The sequence below is a fragment of the Sipha flava genome, unplaced genomic scaffold (genome assembly GCF_003268045.1).
Source record: "Sipha flava isolate LNK unplaced genomic scaffold, YSA_version1 0_pilon_pilon, whole genome shotgun sequence".
NCBI lineage: Eukaryota > Metazoa > Arthropoda > Insecta > Hemiptera > Aphididae > Sipha > Sipha flava.
In genome coordinates, this window is record NW_020271713.1 from 1,300,452 (window position 1) to 1,322,327 (window position 21,876).

A 21,876-nucleotide genomic window follows, 5' to 3' on the forward strand; every position below is an offset into this window, starting at 1 on the left:
TCGGTATGCACGGGTGCCCTCCGTTTGAAATAGCTTTTAAAATATACACAGAGTGGTGGGATCGGAATTCGGGATATAGGATGGATACCAGAAAGTCGATTTGAGTCTAATAATCTTTTGTGCGCGCGTAGTACGACCTAGCTGTATTCGGTTCACTTGAAAGGGTTGTTTTATTATTATAGCACTTAAACCGCGCGCGCACGGTGGCTTGAAATTGCACGTAACAGCGCGGAGATAATTCCGAATAACGGGTGATGTAATGTCGGTCAGAAAAGTGGAATGGTCCGACGGTCGAGAGGGATGCGTTTGATATTTTTATTCCGTCGTTCTGTTGTGTTCTAAAGAATCGAAGATAATGACTACAACGGACGGTGGACGGAGAGGATTGCATGCCACAGGAATGTGGTCGTAAAGTCTTACGAAATGGGGATAAATACATAATGCATCGATACCGCTACGAGTGCAACATTCAGCACCGATGAGTAAGTTGCCGCCATGACATCAGGTCTATCGCAATAGATCTTCACTGAATAATGTCTTACGATTTTCACATTTTTCCATTCTCGTTCTCATCTGTACACACGTATATGATATACACTCGAAGAAGCGTTCTTAAAACCGCAAAAAAGTTTTTAAAATGTGTCATATTACACGTATATTGTATTCGTTTTTTTTTTCTGCGCCCGAACAATACTTCTATGTATTATATTATTATAATCGAAATCGAACATATTATACATAAACACTTTTTTTTTTACGCTCTTCGCTTAGCTTTTATTAGAAAAAATACACCATAATAGTACAGTATTACGATGTAGGTAAACAATCTATATATGAAATCGTATTGAATAGGTAGAATATATTATGACATAATATTTTGAAACATTACAAAAACAAAAAGAAGATATAGCAATAATATTATTTAAGTTAGTAATTATAAATATTAATATATAACATATAGATAATAATAATCTTAAAAAAAGTAGAGAACTGCTACGGACGACGATTTCTAAAATATCATCGTTAACACAATAAATCGTCGGGTTTGGATTGCAACAATCAAATATTTAATTAATAAATTGAAGAACGCCTGACTCGAACAAGAGGAGACGAAGTCGTTTTGAATGATACACAGAGTAAAAAATAAAAAAAAAAATACCTTAGTACATATTTTGTTTTCGATCGGTTCGGATATTGACGAAATGTTGATCGAATTTCATTGTTTAATTTTTTTTCAACTAATATCCTAAGACTAGATCTAAATCATATGAGTCAAACGTTCTCCAAGTACAGTTATACTTTGATGTGTTTTTACACGGCGCGGTGGCGTACTCGCCGTTACCCTTCAATATTGGTGACATTTGACGAAACTACTGGTACACAGTCTATTAACTCTTTCGCGTTCGCGTATTCGCTATACAGGTCCATTATGCGGTACTTGGTGCTGCACATTGATGAACCGGTTTGCAAATGGCTCCGCCACCGAATTACCGTGATCAGAACATTAACGCTTCGGCCACGTGGTGGTGAGAGGGCGGTGATCGTTGTGCGTTAGCTCGCCCAAATGACAAAGCGACATCGGAAGGGTTAGGAGTAGGGGAAAACGTGCGATGGGGCAGTTTTCGGGGTGAGATAATGAGGGGGGAGGTAGTCACATTTTTTTTTTTTTTTTAAGAGTCGCAAAAACGACGAAGCGAGTGCGGGTGGTAAACACGGTAACCGGGTGGCGGCAGAGATCGATTGTTTAGGGTTTGGCCACCGTATTTACAGATTTCACCGGAGATGTACGAGAACCCAGTGACGCTAGTAGTTCCATCAGACGTACCGGCTGCCTGGTATCGCCTCTCGCCTGCCGGCGTCGAGGCGAAAAGCTCTAGCTACAGTTCCGTCACCGGTATCGGCTTATCGTTGCGATGCGGCATCGTGTTCTGATGGCGTTGCTGCTGCTGCTGGTGCGGCTGGTACGAGTGTTGGCTGTGATGGCTGTACGTCCCGTGGTGCATCGGTGGCAAAGGTGGAGGCGTGGGTGACATCATCATCATCATCATGTGATGATCGTTGCTCTGCTGCTGATGCTGTTGCTGCTGCTGTTGCTGCTGCTGCTGCTGAAGGTGTTGCTGAAAATGCTGTAAGTGATGATGCTGCGGTTTTTGCTGCTGCTGCTGTTGAACACCACGATGCTGGTGCTGGCCATGGTACTGCTGGGTTCCGTGGTGCTGCTGGCTATTATGTGGTGGTGGTGGTGGCGGCACGTGGTGATGATGGTGGTGGTGCGTGTTAGAGTTGCGCACGATAAACTCGTCGTCCGAGAACGTTTTCTGGTACTCCAGGTCTTTACGGTTCACCGTCTCCTTGTTCCAAAACGTCTTCTTCAGCGAGTGGTGCAGCCGCTTGCGGAATCGATAGGCCAGCAGCAGCATAAGCGCTATGAACGCAACGGTGCACCCGAATACAGCACCCACGATGGCCTGCTGCCGCGTGTAGTACTTGGCGCAGGACAGGTCGTCGGAGCCGAGTGAGCTGAGTGGTTTGTCCTTGAGCGGCGCGGGGCTAGCGCAATTCACGTGGCTGGTGTTGCGTCGGGCCAGCAACTCTTTGAGCCACAGCACCGAGCACTCGCACACCAACGGGTTCTCGGTAAGATCGATCTGCTGCAGCTCCTGCCAAGTAACCATTGCCTCGGTGAATGATGTGAACGCGTTGTTGCGCATGATTAGGTTACGCAGGTTCGGCAGTCCCATGAACGCGCCGTCTTCTATGGTAGCCAGCTGCTTATTGCTGCTGAAGTTGATCGTTTCTAGGTTTAAGTTGTCGTTGAACACACCCTTCCGGATGACTGACAGCTGCGACGCGCCCGACACGTCCACCATGCGCAGGTTGACCAGCCCCTTGAACGCGTCCGGTTCGATGGATATGAAGTCGTTTTGGCCCACGCTCAGCTCCTCCAGCCGCGCCAACCCGGACAGCTGTTTGGTGGGTATGGCCGACAACCGGTTGTCGGTGAGCACCAGTCGCCGGAGCACGGTGAGCCCGTTGAACGCGTCCGTGCTGATGTTTATGAGAGCCGCGCCGGTCAGCTCGAGCACGGACAGTCGACCGAGACCGGCGAAACAGTCGTCATCTAGCGTGGTGAACGCGTTCAGGCCGATGCGCATTTCGGCCAGGTTGCCCAGGAACTTGAACGCGGGCGTGGGCACGGCCCGTAGCTGGTTGTCGTCCAGGTAGAGCACTCGCAATCGGGTCAGGCCCTGGAACGAGGCCGGGTCGATGCGACTGATGCGGTTCGCACCCAGATCCAGCTCCTCAAGCTTGGGTAGGGCCGCGAACAGCCGGTCCGGCAGGTCCTCCAGATAGTTGCCGCGCAAGCTCAGTATGGTCAGTGACACCAGCCCTATGAACGTCTTGTTATTGATTGACGAGATCTTGTTGTGGTTCAGATGCAGCTCGACCAGCTTCTCTTGCGCCTCGAACCCCTTGTTTGGTACGTTCACCAGGTGATTGTGCGACATATCCACGTACTGCAGAGCCCCGTAGAACTGGAACGACGCGTCCACGATCTTGATTCGGTTGTACATGAGCATCAGTCGCTGTATGGACGGGTTCAGCGTGATTGGAATCACGTCCAGGTTGCCCTCCTTGCACAGCACCACCAGCGTGTCATCATCGCATGAACAGTTGGATGGGCAGTGGGCCCGTATCATCGCGGCCGCGGCCAGTATAATGACGGCCCACGTGGCCATGACTCCGCTTCGTGGTAACATTGTCGGTGTGTCGCGTTTGTTGTGCAGCTCTTACGCAGCCGTCCGTGTATCTAACATCTGCAAAAATCAAACACGGATTATTGTTTTACTATAGCTCGGTAAAGAGTTACGCAGTAGTTATGCAAAACTGCCGCGGTACAGGTATTTACCGCGTGATTATCATCAGCACAAGCCTAGCCGAGTTACTACAGAAAGTTAATGCCGTAAAAGGTCCTTTATTTTATTAAAAAGATATGTACAAGTATTTTTATATGTTATAATAATTTTTCATTTTAATCGGTACAGTCGTATACTAATAGTATCCATGCCCACAAAAAATAGCTTATAAATAATTAAATTAAAATATTCGTCTTATTTTATGATACCACTTTGATGTCAAGCGGCGGTCACTAACGAACAAACATCAAAACAAATGTCTATTATTTTTACTTATTTCAACAGTACATGCGAGGGGAGAAATTATGAATGTAGGTAGATATGTGCTTAATGGTATAACCCGCATTGTCAAATAATGATTATAATAATAATAAAACTATGTTTCTTTTAAAATTAAATAATGACGTACAAGAAAAAAAAAAAGAACATTAATAATTCAAAAACAGGATAGGCCCGGGCCCACTACCAGGCCAACCCGCTGGGCTCGCAACTGGACGCATTGACGATTTAATGCCGTTCGTACCGGCACACACATACACGACAACGTAAAATATTATTGTTATTTATTACCGATATAATGTCGCGTCGGCGTCCTTGCGCAGCGTTTGATGTAATTTTTATGACTGTAATATATTACGCGTGCGTTCGAACACGGAAAACGTTGAAATTTACCCGAAAAAATTGTACATTGTGCAACCCGGTGGCGATCGGAAGGTTGCAGTATTCGCTGCCATCACTAATCTCACGAAAACCATCATTACGCGTTTTAAAATGCATTAAGGTCGCTCTGTGCGTATAGCATGTACCGTGCGCGCGATTCCTATCAATGACATTATGCACGTGTGTGTGCGCGGTAGAAAAAAAAAAATTATCGAAAAATGTTTTTCTTTGTTACCGTTTATGTAGGCGGAGCGCAGTTGCACGTGTAAACAGAAAATACAAATCTAAGGAGTAGGCAAACATTCGCAGCGAGCCCCCGTCGAATCAATAATAACGCGCGTTCGGGGTTTTTATTATTATTATTTTTATCTGAAAATAAACGATGCGCAAAACCGTAAACCGAAAGCTTTGCACGTTGCGAAATATGTTTATTATTATGATTTACTTCGTCAATCGTTTGACTTTACTGTAGCAGCAGCGTGTGCCTTTTTCACCTTTAGCGGTCGCCTAAATCACTTATCGGCCGCCGGCGGGCCAAGGTCGAGCAACGACTGTCGTTCCGGCGTATACAGTATTATAATATTATCGATGTGCACCGACGTACGTACGATACAGGTGTATGCGCGTGTGTTCATGATTTATTGTCGGGACTCGGATTTTATAGAACTAAGAGGTATGCGCTACATTACGATCTAGAAATATCTTAAAACAATAATGCACTCTGAAAACACGAGAGATAGTAAAAATGAATAAAAATATTTCTTCTGTAGATAATTTAAAATATTTATACTTCTTACTAAATAACTATTCGTAGATTAGCATATTTACAAGAAAAATTAGATGTAAATATAAGGATTTATCGTGTCTAATCGCAAGACATATTTTTTAAAATATTAACATTCGAATTATGAGATCTCTATATTAAAAAAAAAACACCAAATAAATTAAATGTAATGCAAAAAATTGCACTAAAACCGGAGAAATAATACTGTCAAGTTATAAAACACATGCAGTATTAAATTGTGAATTTGAAATGATTGTTAAAACAAATTCATTCAGCACACTATGCGCTAGATTAGTGTTCTACAATAATTGATTTGCAAAAAATGCTATAGGATCCGAGCTCTGGTAATTATTACAAATGAGATTCCTTTTCGAAACGTTATGATTGATTATTATGTTATTATTAACTATACACATAACCATCAGTAAGCACGGAAGTTAAGTGAACCGTATATATGGACTAACGCGATGGAAAAGCTATTTACGGTTTTTTTTTTTTTTTTTTTAACATTGTTTCGTACGGGATTTTACACTCGGACGCGTCATTGAACGACGACGAAAGCGATTAGTACAATGTAAACATTTTAATATATTGTTGTTTCGGATAGGGAAAACGCGAGACCACGTTACGCAGTCACGATGCGCTATTACTTTTTTTTTATTAATTTTTTACTAGTCGTTACGGTAATATTTCTAAAACGCGTTACAGCAACCGCGATAACACGTGTAGGTACGTGTCAGAACGGGTTGATCAACGCGACAACGGGTTGTAACGCGACAGATATATTCTCTGCCGTGGAAGATTTACAACAACAACGCAATGCGTGCGTAGAGAACGCGGAAGAGGAAACCGAAACAACGCGAAACCTATCGTAATCGTTGATTTATTATTAACATTATGGTTTGTGATTTTTAACCGGGCGAGCGGTTAAATATTCCTAGATATTTCCTAGGAACAAATAGAAGCAGTAACGATTTATTACAATGAAAAAATAAAAGACAAAATAGACTGTTGAAACAATAAAACCTCGACGATTTCCAAAATCACGCGGGATAATGATTATCACATTAATGTCAATTGTACAGGTATGCGCGGTAGAGTAAAACAGCCCTGGTTTCGGCGTCGCTCACACCGCGGTGTAATCGGCTCGGAGCGTTGTGCTTTCCAACGAACGACCCGCGTAAGAGGAAACACACGCGTTGTACATTGTTATTGCATAATAACACATCACTAATCCCGTCGCGGTTTAACAACACGTGTACGAAACACTCACCGATTATCAGTATTATCGAACCGCCGTCGCTTGTTTTTATCTGCAGCGTTGACCGAAACGTGTACATTTTTGTTCTGCTAATTTTCAGCACCGAATGCTTTCACTATCTATCCGAAACATGACGATTTACATCCGACAATTTGCATACGATAAGCGCAAACATGTGTACCGTTCGTACACGATTCCCGTTCGATTCGGACACACTAAAACCAACAACGAATCTTTGTTCGAGACTTAAACTCTCTTTCGTGTATACAGTCCAAGATAACGGTCAAAGTATAGTGTGTTATCGTCAATCGTGTGCCACTTTAGCGCACGCGCTACACGACGGACTCGCCGTCACGGTGTGCACACGTCTCGCGAAATAGTACCACGCACACTTAATTACGAGCACATTTTTAGGATTTCGCACGGTTCAACAGGCGATAATCATGCCACCCATATGGTCCACGGATCGGATTAATTACTATCGATGATATCGCAACGATGTTTCTTTGGGAACACGATAACGTGTGGTGTGCGAGAGCACGACATTAATATGGAGGTTCGTACACGCACCGATTTGCAAAACGTGTCGGACCGTAACGATAATCGTGGACGTGATTACCGCTGAAGAAACAGGGTGGTGAGCATCTACTTGCTTAAGCGAGTGGTCGTTGCCTCGGAGAGTATTTCAATCGCACCGAGAAGAACGAGTGGACCCACGTTTGTAGCCGAGAATTACTATCGTGATTTGGTTTCTTGTTCCGTGACGTATTGTAGGCACTCCGACGAGGAACTTTAAACGATTTCCGTCATTTAAGTTTGGTTACACGACGTAGCAGTAAACTGTTCTACGATAACACGGGCAAAAAGTTTGAAAATACATGTACGTACGCGCAGTGACGGACCGCAAAGTTGACGGGCAGTAAGTAACTACATAGATACGTGACGTCGAAAACTACAACATACCGCGTGGTCGGATGCGGGAGGAAGTCGATTTAGTGGATTTAGACCCATACAAGACAGTTGTTATGGATTCCCAAGGGACCAACGAAAACGTCGGCGGCCCCTTCGAAATTAAGAAGAGTTGTTGTACAAGTCGGTAAAATAAATTTATTTTCTGTTCTTATTTCACCCCTCGTGCCCGTCACCCGCGCGTAAACACGACCTGTAAGCTTTTAGGCTCACGATGATCTTGCCGTGCTTCGTAAAACCGTCTAACAATATATACCTGTTGTGCTTGTCCTCGTATTGACGTGCGACGAGTAATGGGCGAGTCAAATGAAAAGGCTAACGTCTACCAGATATGCGATTTCTTTTTTTTTTTTTTAGGGCGTTCACTTGATATACGTACATTATTATCAGTGAAACGTAAACAGTTGCTGATATTGTGTACCCGTGTTGGAGTGTTGTTATGAAAATATGACCTAGACGTTATCTTTAAAAATTACAATTCGCGAATTCGTCAAACATAATTCAATTAGTTCCATTTTAATAATATGACACACGCGCTTGATGCGTATGCTATTGATAAAAAATGTGCATAAAAAAATGTTGCGTTTAAATGTAATCGCTGTTCAAAAGTGAAAAAGCAATGTTTCTATAATATAATTATTATTATTGGTACACGTGAAAAAAATATATCTAAACCTTTAAAATTGGTGATTGAATAGCTTTTTTTTATAGTTTAACGAACCGAAAAGTATTAGTTTAATCCTTTCCAAGATGAGATTTCTGGTGACAAACAATTGTTTTATACTCGAATTATTTCAACAAAAAACGGTACGCTGCGAAAACAACGAGTTGTTAACGGAAAAAAATATTGGAAAACTGTACACGGATAATATGCGAGCTCGCGTAATGATTCACCTCGCTCATACATTTCTAAAATGTCGATGTCGCTGTAGCCTGTGTTGGTACAGTAATATCCGTTGATGCACATTGGGCGTTAAGTTTAGGGATGCTAAAATAATGTTACGAACACGTATCATTTATATTACCATGATTAATTACTTAGGGACCCTGGGAGTGCTTATTTCAAACTTGGGGTTGCTTATCACCTCCGAGCACCCTCTTCCCTATTCGCGGCAATGGTCATATCTTTCGATCGTACACGCGTGAAACGTAACAACGTAGAGCGTATATATGTGCGTTCGGATATTACTATATTATAATTGTATCCGCGTGTATCGCGGTAACGACCAGCGGAATGTCATTGTAACAGGTATAAAATATTGCACAACACAGGGGCGGGAAAAAGGAACGGACGACCACAGCCGTGCACGTAAGCACCCCCGAAAATATATAAATCCTATACGCGCACGCATAAATTAATTAAAAACAAACAATAAATTTCAATGTATTATTACGTTGCTTGGCTCCGCGACCGCGGTCGGTCAACCGACGGGGGTTGTGTTTTCTTTTTTTTTTTTTCCCGGCATGTTTATATTATGCACGCAACGGCCATCATCTCTGTCGACGGCGCAAGAGGAGACCGCGCCAAATCAAACGACGGTATGAGCGTGTGTGCACGGGCAATACGTATGTGTACGCGGTAGCGCGTGAACGTGAGGCGAATGATAAGTCACGGGGTGAGAGGCTGCACACGAAATCCGATCCGTATAATATATTACGATATAGGTATAAAACGCGGGCAAATGATCATTAGACCGTTGCGTTGTTGTGCGCGCACCCGAGTGGTCCGTTCACCTTTTTCTCCCATGACCGGGACGACGACGACGGTAGCTAATGACACTAATTATTACGTAACAGTATAATGCAATATCGTTTTCTTATAACGACGTACCATAACGTAACATGTCTAACTTCGAAACAGTACGCGTTGTGTGTTTTCAACCGTTATTTACGCATTCGTCATCGGACAGAACCGTCTTAACGTTTTCAACCATTTCCGTTCAGTATAGATAGCACGAAATATATTAATACGTTTCGTTTGTTTTGGTTAATTTTTTTTTTTTTTTCACAAACTCACTATGTTATTATAATTATCATTATTATTATTCTTATTTTTTTTTTTTCTTGAAATTACTGCACAAGCAATGCTCTTTCTTTAAATTTTCAATCTGGCTTATTATTAGCCTAAACAGTAAAAGTACATTAGCGCGCAGCTATATAATAAAACCCGTTTGAGATAATATTTTTATTTATTTCTATTAGTTCGGTCTGATAATATTTTTTTAAGGAGTATGTTACACAATACGAATCATTATTAACCGGCTTCATCAATATTTATTTATTTTATCTTTAATTCTTTGTACATAATCTCTTTTTTTTCTTTCAACCATTTAATCCTTATATACAGCCGTCAGCAAAAGGGAGTCATTCATCAGATCCTGCTATTATTATATTATTTTAAGGGTAGCGATTCTATTGTCGTAGAGAATTTGTGTCAAAAAGGATTTGAATAAGCATCATACTAACGGAGGGATTTCGCAACACAACCTCTCTCCCCGTGTTTATTTGTATAATATATAATATCATTATTTATTTTAGGAAGTGGTTTTTATTTATTTTTATTTTTATCACAACTCTTACAGCCCTGACGGTTTTTTTTTTTTGGTTTTAATTTATGTCTCGTAATATATTCTTACAATATGTATACACATAGCGATGCGATTCCGAAGCAGATTTGAGGAAATAAAACTTCATTTTTCAACTAACTATTATAACCAGCGGTGGCATACTAAATTAATATAATATATTCAACATCATCATATAGCGTGGATAATACTATGTGCATGCGCGTACGACGAACCCGTTGAGATCTTGTACGCACACTCGTATCGAAAACGTATTGGTCATTAAATGCTACTGCTGGATATTATAATATATTATACTCATAGGCGAAACTACGGGTCAGGCCATGGCATGACCTAATACTAACTAAAAATATGTATATATCATGTATTTTAATAATTATTTAGGCATTATAAATAATATATTTATACATATAAACCTATACATCTGTACGTTTCATATAATACTATAATATAATATAGTATAAAGGTACAATTGGTATAAATATGGATTATAATAGAACATAATAAGTATGTTCTATATATTCGAATAATCGATTTTATTAATTATTGTTTAATTTAGACATATGATGTTTCTCTTTATAATTATACTATAGGAAATAATAGTTAATTTTACGTAATAATACTTTTTAAATCTTTCATTGATTATACTGTTCGCCGTAACGAATACGCACACAATTAACCCGTCCGTATTCCTCGCAGCGCGATGACCATAACCACGACTTTTAATGACCAACAGTTTGTAAATCATATACACGTTTCTTATTATAGTTATTGGTTGTTGGTCATTTATCAAACGCGAAATACTGCAAACGCAGTTCAAATTTAGTTAAGAAAAACTGTTTACCGTTGAGAATAAGTTATAGGACGCGTTGTAAATCTGCGTCCCGTGATTAGAAACATTCTCACGACAACAAACGTCTGGAACATCGCAGGTTAACATGGCTGGGTAACATCATCACGGGGACCTATCGATAACAAGCGATTTACGAGAAATTCGCGAGACGTTCGAGTAAAAGGTATATTATTTGTTTGTTGATGAGACACAATACAATAATATTATGTCGGATAATATATTACGTATATATGAGAACGTAAAGAAAAAAAAGTAAATAAAAATCAGTCGAAATCCTTTCGTCGGTGGATTTATTATTCTCCAGATGTTCGATTTAGGTAGATATATCCACGCAAGCAGACGCAGTTAGTTAGTCTGATGGGTTTGTGTTTTATTTGGTTTTATTTGGGGGCCTCTCCGGCAGGTGGATCGTCCTTGTCAGAGAAGTGAATTGTCCTGTTTTTCTGAACCGCTTTCTCGCGTTCGAGCAGTTACACTACAATTGGGATCGCGGCGGTTGTCGTCCAATTGTGCGCACAGAATAGAAAAAAAAAATTCAAACGTATGATTGTAAGAAGGTGAAACAGAACCTTTTTCCCGGTTGGTTCCGTAAGTTAAATTCATTTATACGACGGTAAAAAAGCTCACGGAACGCATGCGGTATGCATCTATTATTCCCGCACACATACGTTACACGATATATATAAAACATTTTGACTTACCGGCAGTGCTATTTGAAAAATTATATTGAAGGTGGTGGCGAGATGTTTAACTGGCTAATGCATTTTTGGAGTAAATTATACCCGTAATACAACTCCGTTGTGTTGAAAACGAAAACTTTTAAAAGGGACATGTATCGATTTTCTGAAAATAATTCTATTACCATAATGTCCGTAATACTCGTATTAATAATTCTGGATCAAACCGAAAAACGACGTTTCGGCAAAAAAGTACCACCTGCACCCGATATTCGAACCATAAAGCTGTTAAACGAAAACCATTTCTACTTTTTCGCTTGGAAAATTGGTACTTTATCATAAAGTTTTTATGACGGACCGTATTGCTTTTCGTAGATTTTTAGTAAAGGTTTATTTTTTGATCCTGTGACAGTTGTATACGATACCAATTTGATTTGACAGCAATACCATAATCTCACTTCACCCATTTCGATATAAACTGCGTGCTGTATTATAGATCAGTCCACGAGAGATTTATATCATTGAAATGTAGGCATTTTATATCCAGTCGCAACTTCTTGGATCGTCGCAAATATCGCGATAGTACACATATACGTCGTATGTAGATTAGGAACCCATATTGGACGGTACCCATATTGTAAGCGATTTTGTTCTCGGTGTCGGTTACGAATAATTTATAATATTATCCGAATGGGTTAACATTAAAAAACGCCAGTGACGTGCGCAGGGGAGCGATTATGGGGGATATATCCCCCCAAGGGCTTTTTTTTTTTTGTCTTAAACGTTTAAAAACGTACTTAAGAAATGCGACGAGGAAGTCACGGTTACATGGATTGCGTTAATGAACATACATCGAGACATTCCATTATATACAGAAAAAATTATTGATGAATTTAGTGTAAAAACCGGAAGAAGGAATTTCCGCCTTGATTGAATTTTTTTTTTTTTTTTGTATAATAATAAAGAATAAATATTGAAAATAATAAATTTTTATATATGACATCCCCCGCCCCACTCCAAATTCCTGCGCGGGACACAGTTTCGGGAGTACACGTATAGACATTGTTAACGGAAATACATGGTTGATTTTTTAATTCGAAAATGCTAAATCGGATTCCACTCGCCGCAGTCTGGCACGCGTGTACTATGCTGTCGTTATTGTACGGGGATACACTGAGTTATACGCATTACTTTATACCGTGTATGATATGCTAAACGTCGTGCGCACAACGGCCGGTTCTGTGAGCACGACAACGGCCGATATCTAGTTGCACTAGTTTTAAAACGCATTTGATACGTACGTGCCTAAATAACGCTCGACATACCACCGACCGCGGCGTCCGGTCCGACGGATTTTATCCACGGACGCGGTTCTACGGATTCATTAATGATCTCGGGCGGTTATCGGTGATCGCTTGGCTACGTTTTTGTTTTTACCAATTACGTAATAAATTGCCATCCCGGACAAATCGTTTTTGCCACACGTTTCGTTTCGCATCGAACGTTTCGCAAAGAAATGTACACGTTACTGTAAACAAATGTATTCACTCATGGATATATTTATGCGTTCGATGCCGCGACAAATCTTTTTCAGCCAGCTCTTGTCATTTGGGGAGTTTTCAAATCGCACGCCCCCATACGATGGAGTAAAACGGATTCCTTCGAGTAGTAATTTTTCCGAAAGCTTTCCACCACTTAAATCAGCAATACGGACGGCGGCGTATAACTTATACAACGACAGGACGAAGAGAAGTTGACCTTTTGCTTTTTCAACAACATAATCCTTCGAAGCCTGCAACAGCAAGCGGCCCCTTCCCCTCTTATTTCCCGCTCCGCCCAATGTGTGGACCATTCGTACAAAACTCGATACTTTATGATTACGTTACGTATAAGCATCATGGCTCTGCGTTGCAGTAGTTATTTTTCGTAGTTTCGCGTATGTTAATGAATCAACGTTTCCGAAATTGACACGCTATTTTAGTAGAAAAACTGCAGTGGCGTTGGACTTATTCAAAATCACGGTTTTATGTGTTCATACAAATCGATATATTCGCTACTATGCTCTGTTCGATTGCGACAAGTACGCTTTTAACGCGTTTATACAATTTTAGTTGGAATATAAATTGTTATAGTTCGGACGTAATAAATAACAAATAAAATAACGATATTGCACAAAACATTTAAGGTGAACATTTCATTTGAATCTGTGGACCGAGATCGAAGGATTGCGGCGCTATCAACGGTAATGCACATTGGTTCGGGCCAAACCCAGATCCACGCGTACAAACACGCTACGATCTTCGGTGACAAGTTTTAGTGTTATTATAATCACGTTTACCTCAGATATTCAGGATTGCGGCGGAGCGTCATTGTCAAAATCAGAATAACATATCGGCATAAGTTTTTAATTTATTCCGAGCTCGTTTCGGATTGTACAACATTACCTAATTATAATAATGTACCGAACGAGGTTTCTCGATCAGGTTCGAGTGCTCGATGATTTCGACCGACTGTTGACGTCTTTGAGGCGTGTACAGTCGAGATCACCACTATAACGCATAATGCCCGTCCGTTTGGACTCGATATACGTTTGTTTGGTTACGAAATACCTGCAGCGGTACTGACACCGATATGAGTACGGCAGTTCATCTCGGTTCTAATCTCGCGACATTGATTTGCGATCACGAGCGCTGAGACACAATATAATGTATGGCCGAATCGTATTTAAATTGATGTAATAATTTATTGCTTTTTATCACGAAAATAAATTTTCCGGATAAGCGAAATACCGACCGGCCGTCATATTTATTCAAACCGCCTCGTGAAACCTAAACCTATTTCATTTTCGGATAGTATATATTCTGTATTTTAGAACATTATTTTTATCCGGATGCTTGTGAGAAAAAATCACGCGGTGGTACATAATAATAGTGATGGAATATATTATTATATTACATACACAAGCGCATAGAATTGTAAACGCGTGGAAGAGTATAACATAATTTAATCTAGTATAATGCGTTTTAATGCGATTCGTGCAGAGGAATGTGTAATTTTTTTTTTTTCACAAAGGTTATCGTCAGTGTTTATCGGCAATCATGAAGTACGAAAAAATAACGACCCGCGATACATTTATTCATCCGATATTCGACTCGAGCTCCGGTTAGGTAACGGTGATCAATTCGTATAATATTATACGCTATTGGAGTGGATCTGAAAAATCCTTTTCGACTAATGTTATGCAATCGAATAGAACATTATGTACGTTGTGCCGAATCGATCGAGAAACACGCACAAGACGTATTATAAGTGTAAGTACTTGTCTCACCGGGGAAAGAACGAAACACGAACATTTTAAACGGCCGATTGCTTATTGTATACGACAACCCCACCTACATAATATTTACATAAAATACACTGCATGGGCAAACGTCAAGAGCACAAGAATCATAGTATTACACTCAACCCGTTCTAATAATTTAAAATATAATATATATTATTATTATTATTATGATTAAAAGTAAAAGTTAAAGCAACGAAATAATTATTATTCTAATACACTGCTCATAAATGAGCAGTCTAATGGCTCCTGATTGCACACTAGAAGGACATTTTTAGCCGATGAATTGAAAATTGTATATGCACATATGGGTGTATGTTATATGTGCCAAAAGTGTTTGATAATAAATATATATGCAATTTACGTTACGTCCAAAAGAATATTTAATTTGCATCACAACCCATAACAAATAATACTATGTAATTTGCTACACTAATTTGTCAAAACTGTCATTTAGTCATTATAGTGTATGTATATTTTATCTTTTATTTTATTTTCTATTATACTCCGAGAAGCGTGCAATAATTTATAATATAATTAAAGTAAAAATTCAAAAATTTGGGATAAATAATTGTAAATATTAGATGAAACAAAATAGTTTTTGTATTCATAAAAATCAATATCTTTATATTATAAAATATGTATTAACATATAAATCAATTCATTATGAAATAATTTGATCGATGAGGCCTGAAAATGGGCATGTGGCGCAAATTACATTATGTGAAGATACGACGTGGTGAAATTACATTTGCTTATTGGCAGCGTAAATTACCATCGCCCATATACACATGATCTATTATACTAGCGAATAAATCAAAATATAAACAAAACCGTTCTTATAAGGATTGATACGCTATTAGGGGCGTTTATGTTTACTCATTTACGATGATAATAAAAATGGTCAACACCGTGTTGGTATTGCTTGGTTGTGGTGCGTATTACGAGAGTTACACGATAAATTGTTTGGAAAACATATAGCAGCCAGAGGCTGGACAATAAGGCGACCGGTTTCATTGATTTTATGAGCTCTTCATAAGAAACTTCTGATACAGAATTGAATTATTAATTATTATGAAAAAATAAATTAACAAAGCTCAACCGGATTGATGATACCGGCTAACATTTTAGTTATGCGAACATTATTTTTATGTTTTGTGAGTGTGCTCGTATGCATAAGACTACATATGAAATATGAACGACGTGTCGTTTGAGGCGTCATATTACTTACAACTCCTACTTGGCTAAATGCATAGGTATTAAAATAAATTCATTTCACACCGAAGTGAAGACCCGTAAGAAAGGTGTGGGTATATGTATAGCATGCCACACGTCGAATGTCTAACGTGACGTTATTGTTTGCGTGACGAGACCAAGTCTAGTATCTTGGCGTGGCTATTTATCTTGCTGAACAATTATGGCATAGAATTATAATTACTCGTCGAATAGACATTTTTTTTCGGCAAACAACAACGTTTTCTAATGGAAATCTTATGGGTTTGGAAAAAAAAAAAAAAAAAATTTAAAAATTTAAAATTGAACGCGTAGAGAATTTCGTTAAATAAAGGTTCGACCGTGAGATGTATCATTATGAACACACGCGGGCGCGCGCGCATACACATAATGTTATACGAGACGGAAGACGAGGGCGTGACCGGCCACGGACAAACGGTCGCGGCGGAATCGCGGTTAATGCATCGTTTGTGCACACGCGTTTCGCCGCAAACTTCCTTCTGCCAGTTTTTATTTTCTTCGACCTACCCCCGAGGTCGCCCGCACCCTCTAAACTCGGCCGCGGAACGTACACACACACGCACACGTGCACACGGTCGGGACAACAAACGCCGCCGCGACCGGGCCGACGGATAAGCGGACGGGCAGCAGCTGCATTATTATTAAACGCACAGGCGAACGCACAGGGTATACGCACACGCGAGCGAGCTGGAGGCGAAGGGACGTAACACATATACGCACTCATACCCACACAGTAATATATTGTGTCCCGGTATAAATATTGTACATAAATAATGTATGCAATAGAACTATGCGTATTTTTCCAAAACGTCGCGTAGACCGACGTATGTTTTGATGGGTTTTATTGAACAAAAAAAAAAAAAAAAATAATAATAATAACAATAAATAAATCCATCTCGCGTTATTCGGATTTAACCTCTCGTGCACGTACACACCGACGCACGTCACACCATTGTACACGGAATGATAGTATTATATCTGTGTGATATATTTTTGAAATATTGTATACAACGTACCCGCGGGGTCTGGTCCGTCAACGAAATGTAACAAGCTGCGGGTGTACACTGGCATCAGCAGCCGATTGTCACTATATTGTTGTGCATGACGATATTAATATGATGTATTATACTTTTACACATAATTAACGAGGCTACCAATTAACCAAAGAAGTTCATTTTTTTTTTTTTTTTTTTAACTAAAATTTAATAATTTATAAATTAAAAATCGCTCGATATTACTTTACGCAGTACCACTGTGACACGGATCATATTATTCAAAACTTCAATAAATCAATTAAAAAAAATTCTATCAGATATTCCGTATCATAACTGACATGGTTTGTTAGTAATTTAACAATTTTCGAACCCCTACTCCCATTAATCTCATACACAAAGAAATAATTTATTTAACAGTGAACTTGTAATTCAACGTCGACAACTTATCCCTTTCAACAGTTATGAAACACGAGTCGAAGGCAATTCACATCTTAGAGATTAAAAAGTAGATTCATCCAATTTGTAAACAAAATAACAAAACACATCAATCCGAACTTGCTATACGAGTGGAGGCGACATAAACTGCAGATGTATTTTATTATCGTTGTATTTACTCGTATTGTACCGTATGACCATGCGGGTTACAATGGTATCATACGTATTGTAAACGGTCGAAAAATAAATATTTCGTATCTTTTTGAAATCCCCTTCGGCATCACAGCGACCAACCGAAATGAATGTGTATAGGTTAACAGTTTACAATATGGCTAACCTCTCGGGGATGACCCTATAGGAAAAAACGAACGACGGTCGATGTAGTACGATGAAATGCGCGCTTTGTGAGTTTTCGTAATTTTATGATCATCGACTGCTGAAACGTAGCGCAGTGAACGCTAGGGGAAAAAATAGTTAGGTCGACTTAAAATCCAAACACCATTCCGAGTGAGATCCCCGATTCATGTATACATGTATATACCATAACATTTTGCAGATGGCTTAATGTGGATTTGGGTAGACGATGCCGCTTATTCATTTTCGTGTTGTTGATTTATGACCGTAAGATTTCGTATCGGAATACTAGCACACACACACACATACACACGTGAACGAGAAAACGGTAAATTATGTATGTATAAGAGTTTAATGAGAAAAAAAAAACCGATAGGGCAAATTCAACCGACCTTGGAGGAGATATCGGTCAACCAGGACGTCGTTATTATAATAGTAATAATTATTATTATAAGATACTTTCCGAAAGGGCGAACGAAATATTAATCGATTCTTTATGATCGTACGACCGATAAAGACGAGTTATAGGTTTCTGACGAAAAACCAACTACATCGCAATCAAAATTATACAAGTAAAATTATGTTTTCGATTTCAACACTGCACTTTTACGAGTGTAGACACTTGTCGGTCATAATATCGTTATTGTTCCACTATACTAACAATGGGTTAATTATGGATATGCTACTACGTATGATGTGTGTAATGACGCGTTGTATCAAAACTCAAACTTGCACCTAAAAGAGTGAAACTGTGTAATAGCGATATCGTTTTCGCACAAGTTTTCATATAAATATGATAATTTAATACTAAGGAAAAAGTGCTAGAAAATTTATTTTTCTTACTCGTGGTGATGGCGGCGCCAGGAACGACAAAAACAAAACGCGATGGAGAGAGGAAAACAATTGAGATTGCTAGTTTTTTAAACGAAATGAATAATGGTTTTAATTGTTATTTAACAGTTTGAGCGGCGGCGTTTTGTTTTAACCGTTTGTTATTTATTTTTACGCCTCACTCGACGATGTAAACGTACAATAAAAGAATATTCATCAGACGTCTTTATTACATTACTCACGGCACGCATCTATGGCGCGTAATTTTTTTTTTTTTTTTTGTTGCTGTTGTGCGCTCCTGTTATTATTTCTATGTTGATTTTGCATAGGCGTTCTTGAGAAAATACGTATAAGAAGATTTTGCCCTTGGAATACATCGTCATCTACGATGAAATTCGTATGTTTTATTTAGCACGCGTGCACAAAAAAGAAGAAAAAACAACAAACAATATTACATTACATAATATATTGGTATTTTTTTATTTTTCGATCTCCGATGTTTTAATTAAAATATACTTCTGAAAAGAAGAAGCGAAACGGCGTGTTACACATTCTGAATAATAATGTTATAATCCTAAAAATGTTGATTAGTTTTAAATACATCGAATCAACTCTAATAAATATGTAAATATAAAAATGTTTTATTAATTTTTTCAACTCTCTTAACGCCCATGTCGTAATGGCTTACCTATTTAGACAAGATAAAAATTCCACAACGCAAACAACATAATAATATCTGAGGCACTGAATCGTGTGTATGTATTGGTACAACGATAAAGACAATATTTTAATTGCCTACGTAGTCTAAATATTTTACAATCGTTAAAAACTGTAACAGACGTTTAAATGATAAAAAAAAAAATTCTTTAAGTAATAGCAGTTGCACTGAACACTGCGGTCTACTTATAATGTATACTTTATGTAAATGGATCATATGAAGATTTTATCAATGGAAATGTTATAGTGTAGAATTTGACGTGAAATTTGGCGCACGAAACGCGGGCGAGATTAGTTCAATTTTTATTTCTTGTCGACGGCGAAAAAAACTGAGAAGGCAATCAAAAGGAATGTATACTGAAGAATGCGGTTATTAAAACCTAATGGAATTTTACGGTTCACGACTTTTGCGGCGTTTAAGCGTTTGTCCAAATTGATCTATAGAACTGCTGGCTCGCGAAAACTTCGGCGAGTTTACTTCTTTTGACTGGTATTACTTTTAAAACTTTTCGCCTCGCGAAATTCGAGAGAAGATTACCGCTTTCCGAAAACTGTCGTTTATCCGATAATTTTGTAATTCGCAAGCCTTTGCCGCGGTGGATCAGGCAGTATTTTTTATGCAATGTTTATATATAGATACACAAACCGTGTTATACTGTACATCGGGCGTACAACGTCGTTATCGTACTTTGCGGAGTACGTGTCAAACGACCAAAAGTAGTGTTGCCGAACAGACAGATTCGCGTGCTACAGACTCGTTTCCCGGTTTTTTCGTTCTTTCCGTGGCTCTTGAAAAAAACATTTCGACGGGTAAAAAAAAAAATCCGTCCAAGGTGTTTTGTGAGTAGTAGTTGGACGTTTACCAAATATTCGATCCCCGATGCGGTTTTTTTTCCACCGGCCCGAATTAACGCCCAAACAAAAGGACTCTTCCTTTTGTGTGTACGACACCTTTACGAGCGAAATTAAATTTGGACCCATCAAGTAGATGTGTATATGTATATATATATATATATATACAGTGGTATGCATTGTTGTGCAATGCCAAGTAGGCGTTTGAAGTATACGGACGTCAAACCCTACATGTATAACAGAAAAAACCAAACACCAGCTGCAAGATTTTGTGGAGACGACTTTTTGTATTTTCATAACCACGTATTGTGTACAGTTATTATTGTGCAATACACGCATATTATTAACGTTGTACGACGCGTACGGAATTAAATATTTCGCCAATGGTCGACGATCTATATATTATTATTATTATTATTATTATTATTATTATTATCATCATAAATTATCATAAACTATCGTAATTCATAAATACTTATGCCAATATTGTATAGAAATATATAACCACGTCGATAAATATGTTAACGTGGACGTTTCAAGTACATCGTTGACGTCGTTTAAGTGGACCGTCGACGGTTTTAAATATTTTTCTCGTCGTCACAACACGTCTCGTACACATATTATATAATTTAATTGGAAATTTTTTACAACTTTGCTTTCTACGCCGAAATGCGAACATCAAGCGTGCATAGTAATATTATATACACGTGTAGTCAATGCGTTGTTTTCCTCATGCTGTGGGAGACCTTCGAACGCCGCCGTGTCTCTCCAACACATTTTACGATAGTGGGCAACGCCAAGTCCGTGAAGATTCAAAACGCCGATGGAAATATCCTCCTCTCTCAAAAATGGAGCTTTGATTGTGGGCAAAATATGAAGTTGAAAACTCTAAAAAGTTTGGCGTAAACAAGTCGCAAAATGTTGAAATAGGTTTGTAGTCGATCGGACTAAAGAGAGGGATGAACTTCACACACGTGTAACCTATATTTTCGACGTCTGATAAACTTGCATATTTTACCGTGGACGAGGTGAAAAAACTGTCAACGATTAAAAAAAAAAAAAATTACCATTATCATCGTCGTCGTCATGCAAATGGAAAACGTTAGAAACAATTCAATAATCTGAATCCAAACGTAATCTATGCGAAAAACGTCAATGGAATTACGACAACGGTCGACACCTACGACCGTTCTGATTCAAATCATTGCATGCGGACAGGATGCCTAGAATTTATTTATTGCGTACCTGCTGAATGCGTTTTATTGCGACGTATTTAATCTGCGCAACGTCGTGTGATCAATCAGATTAGGTCAGATTAAGTTATAAGGCGCGGTGCTAAATCTCATTCATGATTTATCCCTACGTGTTTACATATGACGAATCAATTCTCGA

The 21,876-nt window shown here is 39.0% G+C and overlaps 1 protein-coding gene across 1 annotated transcript in view; it reads right to left on the reverse strand.

Moving 5' to 3' along the window:
* Nucleotides 1-713: 713 nt before the first annotated feature.
* LOC112679302 (SLIT and NTRK-like protein 5) overlaps nucleotides 714-21,876 on the reverse strand; it is a 36,766-nt gene continuing 15,603 nt past the window's right edge. Inside the window, exon 2 of the mRNA XM_025549053.1 lies at nucleotides 714-3,818. Within this exon, the coding sequence (XP_025404838.1) occupies nucleotides 1,878-3,761 (1,884 nt within the window). The 5' untranslated portion in view covers nucleotides 3,762-3,818 and the 3' untranslated portion in view covers nucleotides 714-1,877. The remainder of the gene's footprint in view (nucleotides 3,819-21,876) is intronic.